The sequence below is a fragment of the Phacochoerus africanus genome, chromosome 3 (assembly GCF_016906955.1).
Source record: "Phacochoerus africanus isolate WHEZ1 chromosome 3, ROS_Pafr_v1, whole genome shotgun sequence".
NCBI classification, from domain to species: Eukaryota; Metazoa; Chordata; class Mammalia; order Artiodactyla; family Suidae; genus Phacochoerus; species Phacochoerus africanus.
The window spans coordinates 37,247,991-37,263,759 of record NC_062546.1 but is presented as its reverse complement, the minus strand read 5'-3'; the positions used below and the strand labels follow the sequence as shown (position 1 = coordinate 37,263,759).

At 42.4% G+C, this 15,769-nt stretch overlaps 1 protein-coding gene across 1 annotated transcript in view; it reads left to right on the top strand.

Annotated features, from left to right (window-relative positions):
* Nucleotides 1–1,123: 1,123 nt before the first annotated feature.
* DSTN (destrin, actin depolymerizing factor) overlaps nt 1,124–15,769 on the top strand; it is a 49,222-nt gene continuing 34,576 nt past the window's right edge. Inside the window, exon 1 of the mRNA XM_047771637.1 lies at nt 1,124–1,470. Within this exon, the coding sequence (XP_047627593.1) occupies nt 1,468–1,470 (3 nt within the window). The 5' untranslated portion in view covers nt 1,124–1,467. The remainder of the gene's footprint in view (nt 1,471–15,769) is intronic.

Sequence of the window (15,769 nt, the reverse complement as noted above, 5' to 3'; positions counted from 1 at the left end):
TCTCATCTCAGAAATTCGGTCAGAAACTCTGGGGGGTGGGGCAGCCAAATCTATCTGACTTTAAGTTCTCTTTCAAGTTGAAAACCACTGCTCTAGCCTGCCGAATATCTTGAAGCAGGTGGTGAAGGTTTAGAATCACCATAACCTACTCTCTTAAAAAAAAGAAAAAACAAAAAACAGAAGCGTAATGAGAAATCAGCTTCTACGTTGAGTGGCCAAAATAATAGTCACAGGCAATCTAGATTTTATATAGCGCTCAGAAAAAAACAAAAAACATGTTGACCATCTTGTCCAAAAGCCTCACATTGGGAGAATTAAAATAGTTTTAGTAGAGCCCGTGATGTTTTCGGTAGCCTAAATTAAGTAAAACTTAAAAGTAATCATCCTGACTGTAAATTCTTTGTTTCCTTTATTCCCCACAAAAACCTTCTCCGAAAAAAACACTGGGATTCCTTTTGGCTCTCCGAAAATTGTGTTTCTGATGCAACCGCCCATTAAAAAAACGCAATCCCAAATTAAAAAAAAAAAAAACAAACCCAAACGTAGCAGCGGGGCTGGCGCCACCATCCCAAGGCAACTCCGCCGTTTCCCAGCCACACCCCTGCGATCTGCAGGGCCTCCTTCCCCGGGCTGTACCCAAAGATAAATAAATCACTCCTTGTTTTTTTCCAGACCTGAAATTAGCAGTGACTCACAGAGCACTTTGAACGGCCACAGTCGCCTCGGGAAGGAGGAAAAATGTGCAGATTTTTTCCCTCTCCCAAGGACCCGACGTTCCGAGCTGGGCCAATCAGGGGAGGATAGCGGGAATCGCACCAAAGTAGGTAAAAAATGCGGGACGCGTGCCCTTCAAGACCGCCCGCGATAGGGATCCCGAGGGTCCTCCCTCTGGTCTTCTCCGTCGCGGGCCCCGCCCACCCTTTACCCCCAACCCTCTCCCCCCCACGCCACGCCGTCCCGCGCCCTCCCAGGCCCGCCCCTAGCGGCGGCGCACACCTGTTGGGCCAGGTGGCTACTTCCATGTAAGGGCAACGGCGGTGCAGTGGGCGGGGTGCCACATGGCTCCGCCCCGGACCCTCGCCCGCAGGCGCCAGTCCAAGCTCCGCCTCCTCTTCCCTTGCAGTTGAAGGAGGGCCTCACCTCCGCCCCCACGGACACGAGATGATGAGGGGTACCTAGTCCTTCAGTCTCCAGAAGGTGAAGAAGATCCCGCCCGCCAGGCGTCTGAAGGGCCGCCTGGGCAGAGCGTTGCTAGGCCGGCCGGTTGCGTAGCAACGGTGGGCAGCGTGTGACGTGCGCAGCCGCGTTAGGGCCCGAGGCGCGCCCGCGCTCCCGCCCCCTGGTAGGCTCACGCCCCGCGTCGCCTCGCGGCTCGATACCTCGGACCAGCTGCTGTGAGGGGAACACTCGGTAGACTCGGCTCCGGCCGGCTCGGTCTCCCGCGCTTCTGCGACCGCCGAGGCGAACATGGTAAGCAGGAGGGAGCCCGAGACATAGGCTGACGCGGCTGTGGCGCCGCGGGGGTCGGGACGGAGGGGGAAGGATCCGGGCTGGGCTGCAGCCTCCCGGGGGCAGGGTCTCGGGCTCCCACCGCCAGGGGACTTGCTGGGCCCCCGCGCCCCGGGGCGGCCCCCAGGCAAATGCGTCGCTCGGTGCCGCCGCGAGGGTCGCCTCGGCGGTGCCTTCCGCCCGGGCCTTGGTAGACTGGCCGGGGTCGAGCGCGCGCCACCCCCCCGCCGCCCCACAGCGACTTCGACCCGGGGCCTGACCTCCCGGGGTGGGGGCGTCGGAGTCCGGCGCGGGCCTGATTAGCGCCGGTTTCGTCGAAGCTGGGCGCGGAGGCGGTCATGACTCTTACGAGTTTCGACCGGTGAGGTTTTTGCACCTCGTTAAGGAAATGCTGGGTTGAGCAACCCTGGGGGGCGGAATGATCATCTACGATCCTGACCCAGGCAAGATGAGGATCGGGGTGTGTGTGTGGGGGGGGCGGCCTCGCGGTCGCTTTGTTTGTCGCGTCTGGCAGTCAGCTTCCAGCAGCACTCTCGTTGTACTTGTCAAGCTAGGCAGTGGCTCTTTTAACCCCTGACTGTCCAGTTTCTCCACGTACGGTCAGAAATTTTCTTTAAACCGTGAACAGTTTTGCTCTGCCAAACCTTAGCGTGCAAAGTGTGGGCATGATGCTGGTGATGCTAATAAGAGTGAATGAAAAAGCTTTTTAAAGTCCATTAAATCATCCGAGTCACTAAAAAGTGAACAGATGTTCCGTATATTCTAGGCGTTGGAGACTGCTTAATGTACGTATTTCCCCTTCCAAACTCACTCTAATTTGCTGTAAAACTATTCTTAACTGGATGAACAAGTAGAACATTTTGTTATTTTCTTTAGTCTGCACACGTTGTTACCATTTTTGGTCAATGATTTGCAGGCAAAGGCTTACCACATTGCTAGAAATTTTACACTGTTACCGCATCTATCTGCCTGAAAGCAGTTGGTACCAGTGTATCTGCATTAAAAATGTTATCACTGGAAAACAGTTTTGGTTTTCTTAAGAAATTGCACCTTTCATGGCTATGCAGATTGGCTCATTAGTGGAAGAAAAAGAAATTAGTTTTTCTAGTCTTCAGTGGTTTCTTGATGACTTGAGGATACGTAGCCGGAATGTAGTTTTCAATTTTTGATTTTTCCTTAATTTAATTCTGTAAGCTACATAGAGGATCAGCACTTTAAGACTTTTAAAACTTAAGATTATACTACTTTATATTATTGCCTTACATTGAAAGACTTAATCTAAGGATTTGGGGTTCTCATATATTTAAAACCAGCCACGCTCATGAACGCTCATGAATCAGGTTGGAGCATGCCTTCTAATTTGATATAATTTTATTTTCTGTTTGAAAATAGGACAGAGTCTTTTTACTTTAAAGTTCAAGTTTAAAGCCTAATTTCCTTATTTCTACACATTAAAATAAAAAAGTCTTTTTTTTTTATAATTTATGGTTTGGAAAGAGGAGAAATAAAAATTAAAAGTGTTCCTTCCATGGTACAGTGGGTTAAGAATCCAACTTCAGCGGCTTGGGTGGCTGAGGAGGTGTGGGTTTGATACCCCACCCGGCACAGTGGGTTAAAGATCTGGCAGCTGTGGTATAGGTTGCGTCTGTGGCTTGGATTCAGTCCCTTAACTGGGAACTTTCATATGCTGCAGGTGTGGCCATATGATTAAAAAAAAATCAAAGTGGCTGGATTCCAAATTCATTTCAAACTTGACCTCCTTAGGGAGGCCAAGAAGATCTTACAGGTTATTCTTGTTTGTATGTTTGCAAGGAAAGAGAGTTCCGAATATAGACTGATCATTTTAAAAAGTTACTCTTGTAACTTTCTGGACACAGAGCATCTCCCTTCAGTCCAGCTGGTGGGAAATATTGTAAAGAGTTCCCGTGGATTATCCCAGATTTTAGCACTTCACCTCTGTATTTGAAACTGTTTAGATCTGTTAGATGCTTGGTTCTAAATTTCTAAGTTGTTGTTTTTCCTCCTTTTTCCAACCACACCTGTGGCATATGGAAGTTCCTGGGCTAGGGGTTGTATCTGAGCTTCAGCTGCTGGCCTACGCCACAGCCACAGGGGATCCGAGCTGCATCGGCATCTTACCCTGTAGCTTGCGGGCAACACAGGATCCTTAACCCATTGATCGAGGCCAAGGATGGAACCTGTATCCTCAGGGAGACTATGTTGGATTCTTAACAGGCCAAGCCACAATGGAAACTCGCCAAGTTTTTTTTTAATTAAATTTTAAGCGCTGATGGGTTTGTTTTACATGAAGGAAATCACTTTCTGGTACTCACCAAGTCTTCTAGAAGCACTTGGGAATAAGGCAGTTTCACACCAACTCAAACAATCACCCTGAGCCCCTTTTTTTTGCCCTGCCTGTGGCATGTGGAAGTTCCTAGGCTAGGCCAAAGTAGGGACCTGAGCCACTTTCAAAGTCTCATTTTAATGTCTCGTGTGTGTGTGTGTGTGTGTGTGTGTGTGTGTGGTCGCCCCTCCCCCCACCCCAGCTGCCGCTAAAGCAAGCCTCCTCTCCCCCATCTACACACTCCGAACAAAACTTTGGTGTTTGTGTGTACTGGGTGTTCCAGCTTCCTCATTGAAAGATTATTTACCAGCCCACTTTTGAGTTCCTGGGCTTATCTGCTCAGGAGTCCTTCCTGTTGGGTATGGATTGAGATATCACGGAGACTGGACTAGCTCCTCTTGTAACCAGTGTATATGCATGTGCAGTACAGTTACGTGGCTGTCTGGGAAGTCTGAGTGTAGTCTTGACCCTGAAACAGTAAAGGTCTACAAGGTAATCTAACCCTTAACCTTACCCTAATCAGAACTCAGCTCTAACAAGCTGACCTATTGGCTTAGACTGAATTATGAATATATTCTACCACTTGATGATTAGCAAAAACGCTTAAAACCATCTAGTGGAATAGGTTGGATATGTCTTCCTGTGCCTATTTAATGCAACAGAAAAGTCTGTAAAGGATCAATTGACTTGTGACCTCTTCTGACTCTACATCAGGTTTTCAAATAATTTAAAAATTAATTTTGAAACATTTTGAGCAGGAAGGTGCAAAGAATAACGGGTACCTTTGTACAAAAAAAAAAGAAAAGTGGAGTTCTCGTTGTGGTTCAGTGGTCAACAATCCAACTAGGAACAATGAGGTTGCGGGTTCGATCCCCGGCCTTGCTCATTGGGTTAAGGATCCGGCGTTGCCGTGAGCTGTGGTGTAGGTTGCAGATGTGGCTCAGATCTGGCGTTGCTGTGGCTCTGGCGTAGCTCCAATTAGACCCCTAGCCTGGGAACCTCCGTATGCCATGGGTGTGGCCCTAAAAGGACAAAAGACAAAAAAAAAAAAAAAGAAAGGTCAACTTTTGGCCATATTTCAGGTTTTTATGTTACCATTACAGCTAAACATGTATCTTGGACATCCCATTCCCTTTCCTTCCCAGAAGTAACTACTCCTGTGTCAAAGACAAAGCATACTGGCCAATTAAGGGACTGATTTGCGCAGGCTTCTGCAATTAAGAAAACATTAAAATGAGGAACATCTTAAAACAAAACAAAACAAAACAAAACGTTGACCTGGGGCTGGTAAACTGAGGAGTCTTGAGGAAGCTTGGGATAGATGGGTCTTAATCACCCAGCAAGCACAGGCAGGATCCTTTTGTTACTCTGAACCCAGAATGATAGGGGTAGATTTATCTACCATCACTGCTTACCAGGAGCACAGAGCTCAGGTAAAGTTTGGCATAGTCACCTGAAACTAATATATTTCATTTTCATTGATATCTGTACTTTTAGCTATACATGTCTGCATCTGTAATAATACATGTTGCCTTGTTGCATTTTTAGATTTTAAATAAATGTTACCATGTTTCATGTATCCTTTTACAACTTAAAAAAAAACTTTGTGAGAACTTTAATTTGCATCCCATCAGCTACTTTTAGGAGTCTGTTTCTCAATTTCTTTTCACTGCTTGGCACTGTGAGCCTTTTAAAACCAATCTGACAGGTGTGAAAAGGCTTCTCATTCTTTTAATTTGCATTTCTGATTAGTAGTTGAGTTTCTTTTCATATGCTTATTGTAGCTTGTGTTTTTCATGCTTATGCTTTCCGTGAACCTGGCGTTGTGTAAGTACTCCTCAATTCTTCATCTAAGCTCATTTGTGGAGCCATAAAGTAAATTCACCCTTAACATAAAATCAACAAGAGTCTGATTGTCTAAGCCAGAACGGCATAATGAGGACTAATATCCCTAGCCTCTGGTACCTACTTTTCTTTGCACGCCTCTCAAACTGTTAAGTAACAGAAGTTCAATATTACTAACTCTAGCCACCTGCTCTTTTGAGAACCTAGTTGTGGTAGAAATCAGTGATCCAGAATAGCGCTCCATATTTGACAAAGGCAAAGAGATTAACTTCCTCTTCTTTATTTTTTTTTGTTTAAAAAAATCTTTTTCAAAGTGAAAACAATTTCATTTTATTAAAATATAGTTGATTTTACAAGGTCGTGATAATTTCTGCTGTGCAACAGTGATTCAGTTATACATATGCACACATTTCTTTTTCAGATTCTTTTCCCACATTATCATAGAACATCGTATGAGATTGGACATGTTAAAGGTGGTATGGTCATAGATGATTATCACAGAATATTGGATAGAGTTGCCTGTGCCATACATCAGTTCGAATCATTCCACATACCACAGTATGCATATGCCAATCCCAAACCCCTAATCCACTTTTCCCCCAGCACATCCTCTTTGATAACCAACCATAAGTGTGTTTTTAGAGTCTGTGAGTCTCTTTCGGCTCTGCAAAAAGTTAATTTGTAGTCTTTTTTTTTTTCTTCTTCTAAGTTTCCACATATAAGTGCTACCATGTTTGTCATTTCTCTGACTTAATTCAGTTAATATGATACTAAGTCCATTCGTGTTGTGGCAAATGATATTATTTCATTCCTTTTTTATGGCTGAGTAATATTCCACTGTATATATGCACCGCATCGTTATCTATTTCCTCTGTCGATATACATTTAAGTCGTTTCCATATTTTGGCCATTGTAAATAGTGCTGCAATGAACATTGGGGTTCGTGTATCTTTTTGAATTATGGCTTTCTCCAGATAATATGCCCAGGAATGGGATTGCTGGATCATATGGTAGTTCTGTTTTTAGTTTTTTAAGGAACTTCCATACTGCCATCAATAGTGGTTGCAGGAGTTCCCGTTGTGGCGCAGTGGTTAACGAATCCGACTAGGAACCATGAGGTTGCGCGTTCGGTCCCTGCCCTTACTCAGTGGGTTAGCGATCCGGCATTGCCGTGAGCTGTGGTGTAGGTTGCAGACGCGGCTCGGATCCCGTGTTGCTGTGGCTCTGGCGTAGGCTGGCAGCTACAGCTCCGATTCGACCCCTAGCCTGGGAACCTCCATATGCCTCGGGTGCGGCCCAAGAAATAGCAACAACAGCAACAAAAGACAAAAAAAAAATAGTGGTTGCACACAGTATACATTCCTACTAACAGTATAAATTTCTCTACACCCTCTTCAACATTTATTGTTTGTAGACTTTTTGATGATGGCCATTCTGACTGTTGAAAGATGATACCTTATTGTAATTGTGATATGCATTTCTCTAATAATTACTGATGTTGAGCAACTTTTCATGTGTTTTTTTGGCCATCTGTATGTCTTCTTGGGAGACATGTCTGTTTAGATCTTCTGCCCATTTTTTGATTGAGTTTTTTTTTTTTTTTTTGGTCCTCAGGGCTGCACTTGAGGCATATGGAGGTTCCCAGGCTAGGTGTCTAATTGGACCTATAGCTGCCAGCCTATGCAGAAGCAATGCGAGATCTAAGCCTGATTGTGACCTACCCTACAACTCATGGCAATGCCAGATTCTTAACCCATTGAGTGAGGCCAGGGATTGAACCTGAAATCTCATAGTTCCTAGTTGGATTTGTTTCTGCTGCACCACAGTGGGAACTCCGATTGTTTGTTTTTTTCATAATAAGCTGCATGAGCTGTTTATATATTCTGGAGATTAATCCCTTGTCAGCCACTTCATTTGCAAAGATTTTTTTCCCATTCTGCAGGTTGTCTTTTCATTTTGTTTATGATTTCCTTTGCTGTGCAAAAACTTTTAAGTTTAATTAGGTCCCATTTGCTTATTTTTATTTTCACATTAGGAGATGGATCCAAAAAGATACTGCTGCAGTTTATGCCAGAGAGTGTTCTGCCTATGTTTTCTTCTAAGAGCTTTATAGTATCTGGTCTTAAATTTAGGTCTTTAATCCATTTTGAGTTTATTTTTGTGTATGGTGTTAGAGAGTATTCTAATTTCATTCTTTTACATGTAGCTGTTCAGCTTTTGCAGCACCACTTACTGAGGAGACTCTTCTCCACTGTATATTCTTGACTCCTTTGTCATTGATTAGTTGACCATAGGTGTGTAGGTTTATTTCTGGACTTTCTATCCTGTTCCACTGATCTGTACTTCTGTTTTTGTGCCAACACCATTCTTTTTTTTTAAGCACTGTACTGTTTTGATGACTGTAAATTCGTAATATAGTCTGAAGTCAAGGACCCTGATTCCTCCAGCTTTATTTTTCTTTCTTAGGATTGTTTTGGCTATTTGGGGTCTTTTTTGTTGTTCATACAATTTTAAAATATGTTCGTTGTAGTTCTGTGAAAAATGCCGTTGGTTATTTGTTAAGAATTGCATTGAATCTATAGATTGCTTTGAGTAGTATAGTTATTTGGATGATACTGATTTTTCCAGTCCAAGAACATGGTATATCTTTCTGTTTGTGTCACTTTTGATTTCTATCATCAGTGTTTACAGTTTTCAGAGAACTGGTCTCTTTTTGTCTCTTTAGGTAGGTTTATCCTGGATATTTTCTTTTCTTTTCTTCTTCTTCTTTTTTTTTTTGTCATTTTAGGGCCACACCCAAGGCATATAGAGGTTCCCAGGCTAGGGGTCGAATTGGAGCTGTAGCTTCTGGCCTACACCACAGCCACAACAACACTAGGTCCTAGCTATGTCTGCAACCTACACAATAGCTCATGGCAATGCCAGATCCCTTAACCCACTGAGCGAGGCCAAGGATTGAACGTGTGTCCTCATGGATGCTAGATTTGTTTCTGCTGAGCCACACTGGGAACTCATGAATATTTTATTCTTTTTATTGTGATGGTAAATGGGATTAATGTAATTTGTCTTTCTCATCTTTGATTGTTAGTGTATAGAAATGTGAACAACAACAACAACAACAACAAAAAAGGAGTTCCCGTCGTGGCGCAGTGGTTAACGAATCTGACTAGGAACCATGAGGTTGCGGGTTCAGTCCCTGCCCTTGCTCAGTGGGTTAACGATCCGGCATTGCCGTGAGCTGTGGTGTAGGTTGCAGACGCGGCTCGGATCCCGAGTTGCTGTGGCTCTGGCGTAGGCCGGTGGCTACAGCTCCGATTCAACCCCTAGCCTGGGAACCTCCATATGCCGTGGGAGCGGCCCAAGAAATAGCAACAACAACAACAACAACAAAAAAGAAATGTGAAAGATTTGTTTATTAATTTCTTATTTTGCAATTTTATTGAATTCATTGATGAGGTCTGGTAGTTTCCTGACAGCATCTTTAGGATTTTCTATGTAGCATATCATGTCATCTGCAATGAACAGCAGTTTTACTACTTTTCCAATTTTGATTCCTTTTATTTCTTTTGCTTCTTTGATGCCATGGCTAGGACTTCCAAAACTATGTTGAATGATAGTGTTGAAGAGGACATCCTTGTTTTGTTCATGATCTTGGCAGAAATTCTTTCATCTTTTCACCATTGAGAATGGTGTTAGCTATGGGTTTGTTATATATGGCCTTTGTTATGTTGAGATAGGATCCCTCTATGGCCACTTTCTGGACAATTTTTATCAGAAATGGGTGTTGTATTTTGTCAGAAGCTTTTTCTGCCTCTATTGATATGATTATGTGGTTTTTATTCTGCAATTTGTTAATGTGATGTATCTCACTGATTGATTTGCAGATATTGCAAAATCCTCACATCCCTGGTATAAACCCTACTTGGTCATGGTGTATGATCCTCAATGTGTTGTTGAATTCGATTTGCTAGTATTTTGTTGAGGATTTTTGCGTCTATAATCATCAGTGATATTGGCCTCTAATATTCTTTTTTTGGTGTTATCTTTTCCTGGTTTCGGTATCAGGGTGATGGTGGCCTTACAGAACAAGTTTGGGAGTGTTCCTTTGCATTTTTTGGGGAATAGTTTCAGAAGGATAGGTATTAACTTCTCTAAATGTTTGATAGAATTCACCTGTGAAGCCGTCTTCTGGTCCAGTACCTTTAATTTTTGGAATTTTTTTTTTTTAATCTTCTAATAAGCATTGCCTGTATTTTGTTTTACTTTTAAATCTATAATTGATTTACAGTGTTTGTCAATTTCTGCTGTAAAGCAGAGTAACCCAGTTATACATACATATGTATACACACACATTCTTTTTCACATATTATCTTTTTTTTTTGTCTTTTTTAGGGCCACACCAGCCACATAGGGAAGTTTCCAGGCTAGAGTTGAATTGGAGCTACAGCTGCTGGCCTATGACACAGCGATGTCAGATCTTAAACCCACTGAACAAGGCCAGGGTTTGAACCTGGGTCCTCATGGATCCTACTCAGGTTCGTTACTGCTGAACCACAATGGGAACTCCTAATCACATTTTCAGTTTCAGTACTTGTGATAGGTCTGTTCATTTTTTCTCTTTCTTCCTGGTTCAGTGTTGGAAGATTGTACCTTTCTAAAAATTTGTCCATTTTTCCTTGTCAATTTTATGGGAGCATAGTTGTGTGTGATATTCTTTCTTGCTCCTTTGTATTTCTCTGATGTCCATTGTAACTCTTTCATTGCTAATTCTATTGATTTGAGTGGTCTCTTTTTCTTAATGAGTCTGGCTAAGAGTTTATTAATTTTGTTAATTTTTTCAAAGACCCAGCTTTTAGTTTCATTGATCTTTTCTATTGTTTATCTGTTTTATTTATTTCTGCTCTGATCTTTACGATTTCTTTACTTCTACTATGAGTTTTGTTTGTTCTTTCTCTAGTTGGTTTAGGTGTAAAGTTAGGTTGAGATTTTTCTTGTTTCCTTCAGTAGGCTTATATTGCTATACACTTCCCTCTTAGAACTTTTGCTTTTGCTGCATCCTATAGGTTTTGGATCATTGTATTTTCATTTGTCTCTAGGTATTTTTTTTTTTTGCTTTCCTCTTTGACTTCTTAGTGATCCATTGGTTGCTTAGAAGCATATTGTTTAGTCTCCACGTGTTGGTGTTTTTTTGCAGTTTCTTTTTTTCTTGTTGATTTCTAGTCTTATTGTTTTGTGGTTGGAAAAGATGCTTGATATGACTTCAGTTTTCTTAAATTTACTGTGGCTTAATTTGTGGCCCAGAATGTAATCAGTCCTGGAGACCGTTCCACGTGTGCTTGAGATGAATGTGTATTCTGCGGCTCTCAGATGTAATGCTCTACAAATATCATTTGGTCTTAATGTGTCATTTAAGACTTATGTTTCCTTATGGATTTCTGTCTGGATGATCTGCTGTGGGATGTTAAAGTACCCCACTCTTAATTGTGTTATTGTCAATTTCTCCTTTTATGTCTGTTAGCAGTTGCCTTATATGTTGAGGTACTCCTGTATTGGGTGTGTATATGTTTACAATTGTTGTATCTTCTTTTTGGATTGATCCTTTGATCATTATGTAATGATGTTCTTCTGTGTCTCTTGTATTTGCCTTTATTTTAAAGTCTATTTTGTCTGATACGAATATTGCTACTCCAGCTTTCTTTTGATCTCCATTTGCATGGAATATCTTTTTTCTTTCTCTCATGTTCAGTCTGTATGTGTCCCTACAACCAAAGTTGGTCTCCTGTAGACAGCATGTACCTGTGGGTCTTGTTTTTGTATCCATTCAGCCAGTCTTTGTCTTTGGTTGGAGCATTTAATACATTTACATTTAAGGTAATTATTGATAAGTATGTTGATATTGTCATTTTGTTAATTGTTGGATTTGTTTTTGTTGGTCTTTTTTTCTTCCTCTTTTATTCTCTTATGGTTTGGGAACTATATTTAGTGTTGTGTTTGGATTGCTTTTTCTTGTTTGTGTATCTATCGTAGATTTTTGGTTTGTGATTACCATGAGGTTTTGATACAGGAGTCTATATATATATATAGACTTCTGCATTTGTATCCTCCTCTTCTCACAGTTGCTGGCTTGGATATCATATTTGTGTATGGATGATTTCCTACCTTTACTGTCTTTGTCTTTACCAGCAACATTTCCTATTTGTAATTTTCTTTTTTTTTGGTCTTTTGTTGTTGTTGTTGTTGCTATTTCTTGGGCTGCTCCCGCGGCATGTGGAGGTTCCCAGGCTAGGGGTCGAATCGGAGCTGTAGCCACCGGCCTACGCCAGAGCCACAGCAACGCGGGATCCGAGCCGTGTCTGCAACCTACACCACAGCTCACGGCAACGCCGGGTCCTTAACCCACTGAGCAAGGGCAGGGACCGAACGCGCAACCTCATGGTTCCTAGTCGGATTCGTTAACCACTTCGCCACGACAGGAACTCCCCTATTTGTAATTTTCATATTTCTAGTTGTGGCCTTTTCTTTTCCACCTAGAGAAGTTCCTTTAGTATTTGTGGTAAAGCTGGTTTGGTGGTACTGAATTTTTTTTAGCTTTTGCATGTCTAAAGTTTTTGATTTCTCCGTCAAATCTGAATGAATGCCTTGCTGGGTAGAGTATTCTTGGTTGTAGGGTTTTTCATCACTTTTAAGTATATTGTGCCGTTCCCTTCTGGCCTGTAGAGTTTCTGCTGAAAAATCAGCTGATAACCTTACTGAGGTTCCTTTGTATGTTATTTGTTGCTTTCCCCTATCTGTTTTCAATATTTTCTCTTTGTGTTTCATTTTGGTCACTTTGAGTAATATATGTCTCCAGGTGTTTCTTCTTGGGTTTCTTCTATATGGTAGTCATTTGTGCTTCCTAGACTTGAGTGACTGATTTCTTTCCCATGTTAGGGAAGGTTTCAGCTGTTTGTCTCTTGAAATATTTTCTCCAACCCTTTCTCTGTTCTTCTGGCGTTCTATATAATGTGAATGTTGGTGCAGGTAATGTTGTCTCAGCATTCTCTTAGACTGTCCTCCTTTAATTCTTTTTTTCATTATTCTGTTCTGTGTCAGTGATTTCCACCAGTCTGCCTTCCATCTTGCTTATTTGTTCTTCTGCCTCCTGTAGTCTATTTATTCCTTCTAATTTTTCATTGTGGTTGTTGTGTTGTTCATCTCTGCTTGCTAGGTCTTTAAATCTATTTCTTTGTTAAATGTTTCTTGTAATTTCTCTATCTTTGCCTCCAGTTTGTTTTCCTGAGATCTTGAATCATTCTTACTCTTAATTACTCTAAAGTCTTTTTCATGTAGGTTGCTTATCTCCAGTTCACTTAGCTGTTTTTCTGAGGTTTTGTCTTGTTCCTTCATCTGGAGTGTGATTCTCTACCTTTTCATTTTGCCTGGCTTTTTGCATTTGACGTCTCTTTTCTGCTCGCTGCAGAGTTGTGTAGTCTTGTAGCCTTTCTTGCTTCTGGTGTCTGCCCCCTGGTGGGTGAATTTGATACAGGGGCTTGTGGCAGGCTTCCTGATGGGAGGAACTGGTGTTTACCCACTGGTGGCTGGAGCTGAGTCTTGTCCCTCTTGTGGGTGGAGCTTTGTGTTTGGGTGTGATTAGAGGCAGCTGTGTGCCTGGAAAGACCTTAGGCAGTCTGTCTGCTGAGGAGTGGGGCTCTGTTCCCACCCGTTCATTGGGCCTGTGGTTTTTCTGCACTGGTGGGTTGGGCCGGGTTTTTCCAAATGGTGACCTCCAGGGGAGCTCGCACAGATGATTATTTCCTAGGACTTCTCCCTCCAGTGTTCTGCCCCTACAGTGAGCCACAGCCACCCCTGCTTTCCCAGGAGACTCTCCAATACCTGCAGGTAGGACTGGCCCAGATTCTTATGGAGTCTCTTCTGTTTCCCCCAGACCCATGGAGCTCCTGTGGTCAATCCTTGTTGGCCTTCTACATAAATGCTCTGGGGGGGTTCCACTTCCCAGTGCCACCCCCCAGGGCTGGGAAACCTGATGTGGGGTTTAGAATCCTCCTGCAATATCGTGATTTTCCACTCTGTGGATTGCCCCCCCCCTGCCGCAGCGGGTATGGGATTACTTACATCACAGAATTGCCCCTCCTACTGTCTTGTTGTGGCTTCTTTGTCTTCTGGTGTAGGATATCTTTTTTGGTAGCTTCTAGTCTATTTTGTTGATGGCTGTTCAGCAGTTAGTGTGATTTTGGTATTCTTGTGAGAGTAGGTGAGCTTGAATCCTACTATTTCACCATCTTGTCTGGAATCCTTCTAACATCCTCTGCTTTATAATTATCCTTTTCTTTCTTTCTCCTAGGCAGGTCATCTAGTCATAATGTTAAAAACAAACACATGGGGGGAGTTCCCATCATGGTGCAGTGGTTAATGAATCCGACTAGGAACCATGAGTTGCAGGTTTGATCCCTGGCCTCACTCAGTGGGTTAAGGATTCGGCATTGCCATGAGCTGTGGTTTGGGTCACAGATGTGGTTCGGATCCCATGTTGCTGTGGCTCTGGCATAGGCCGGTAGCTATAGCTCCGATTCGACCCCTAGCCTGGGAACCTCCATATGCCGCAGGAGCGGCCCAAAAAAGGCAAAAAGACCAAAACAAACAAACAAACACATGGGATATATGGAAAAAAAACTTTCTGCTCAATTTTGCCATGACCCTAAACCATCTCTTAAAAAAAAGTAAAACAAACCCAATAGCCATAATCATTTTTCACAAACAGAATTGGTTTAAATCAAAATGGTGTTCATAGTATTCAAGAAGATTCTAAACATGTATGGGTTTTTTGTTTGTTTGTTTTGGGTCACACCTGCAGCATATGGAAGTTCCCAGGCTAGGGGTCTAATTGGAGCTGCAGCCGCCAGCCTACATCACAGCCACAGCAGCATGGGATCTGAGCCGTGTCTGTCACCTACACCAAAGCTTGTGGCAATGCCAGATCCTTAATCCACTGAGTGAGGCCAGGGATCAAACCTGCCTCCTCATGGATGCCAGTTGGGTTTGCCACTGCTGAGCCAGGATGGGAACTCCTTTTATTATGTTAATGTAACATCTTCTCAGTAATAATTGAGATTCTTTGAGCTGAGTACTTGAAAAAATTTTGAAACACTTCAAAAACTGTTGTTTTAACATATACATTATTTTTATCTGCAGAGTAGGGCTTTAGTCTGAATAACTAGGCCTAGTCTCTCTGTCATAGTCTGCTATCTATATACCTAAATCATGGAACATAATAAATTAGAAGATAGTTACTTAAGCATCTTGAGCTTCCTTCCCACATAGCACAATGTTCCTCTCTAGGTTGTCCATAAAAGACATTCCCAGAGATTACTACCTAACACTCAGAAATATCTTAATCAGTATTTTTTTTTTTCTGTCCCTGCCTCCTTCCCTTGATGTTAAAAATGTATTTTCATTTGGAATTGTCCTGCTTCTAAAACCTATCTCCTGTTCAATTTGCTTGAAATTTTACATTGGGAGAAATATGAAAAAATAAACATCAGATTGGTTCATGTCAGTCATGCTTTGACAAACTTGTTACTTAATTCATCATAGAATTTTCTCTTCAAGGATCCCCATAGCGTTGAGTACATGGTCTAGAGTGACCCTTAACTAGTAGTTGACATTGACTTCTTATGTGCTATTTACCCTACTTGATGATTTGTTTGCGCTGTTGAAATTGACGAGTCAATTTATTGTAGATCTTTAAAAAGCAACTGATTTCAGTAAAGATGCAATCAGAATTCTTCAAATTCAGGAGTTCCTGTCATGGCGAAGCAGAAACGAATCTGACTAGGAACCATGAGATTGTGGGTTTTATCCCTGGCCTCTCTCAGTGGGTCAAGGATCTGGTGTTGCTGTGGCTGTGGTGTGGGCCGGCAGCTACAGTTCCAGTTAGACCCCTAGCCTGGGAACCTACATATGCTTCGAGCATGGCCCTAAAAAGCAAAAGAAAAAAAAAGAATTCTTCAAATTCATATTTTCACCTGCAGTGTGAAAAGGCTGAGGTTTTGGCGCCCCCACCCCTTTTTTTTT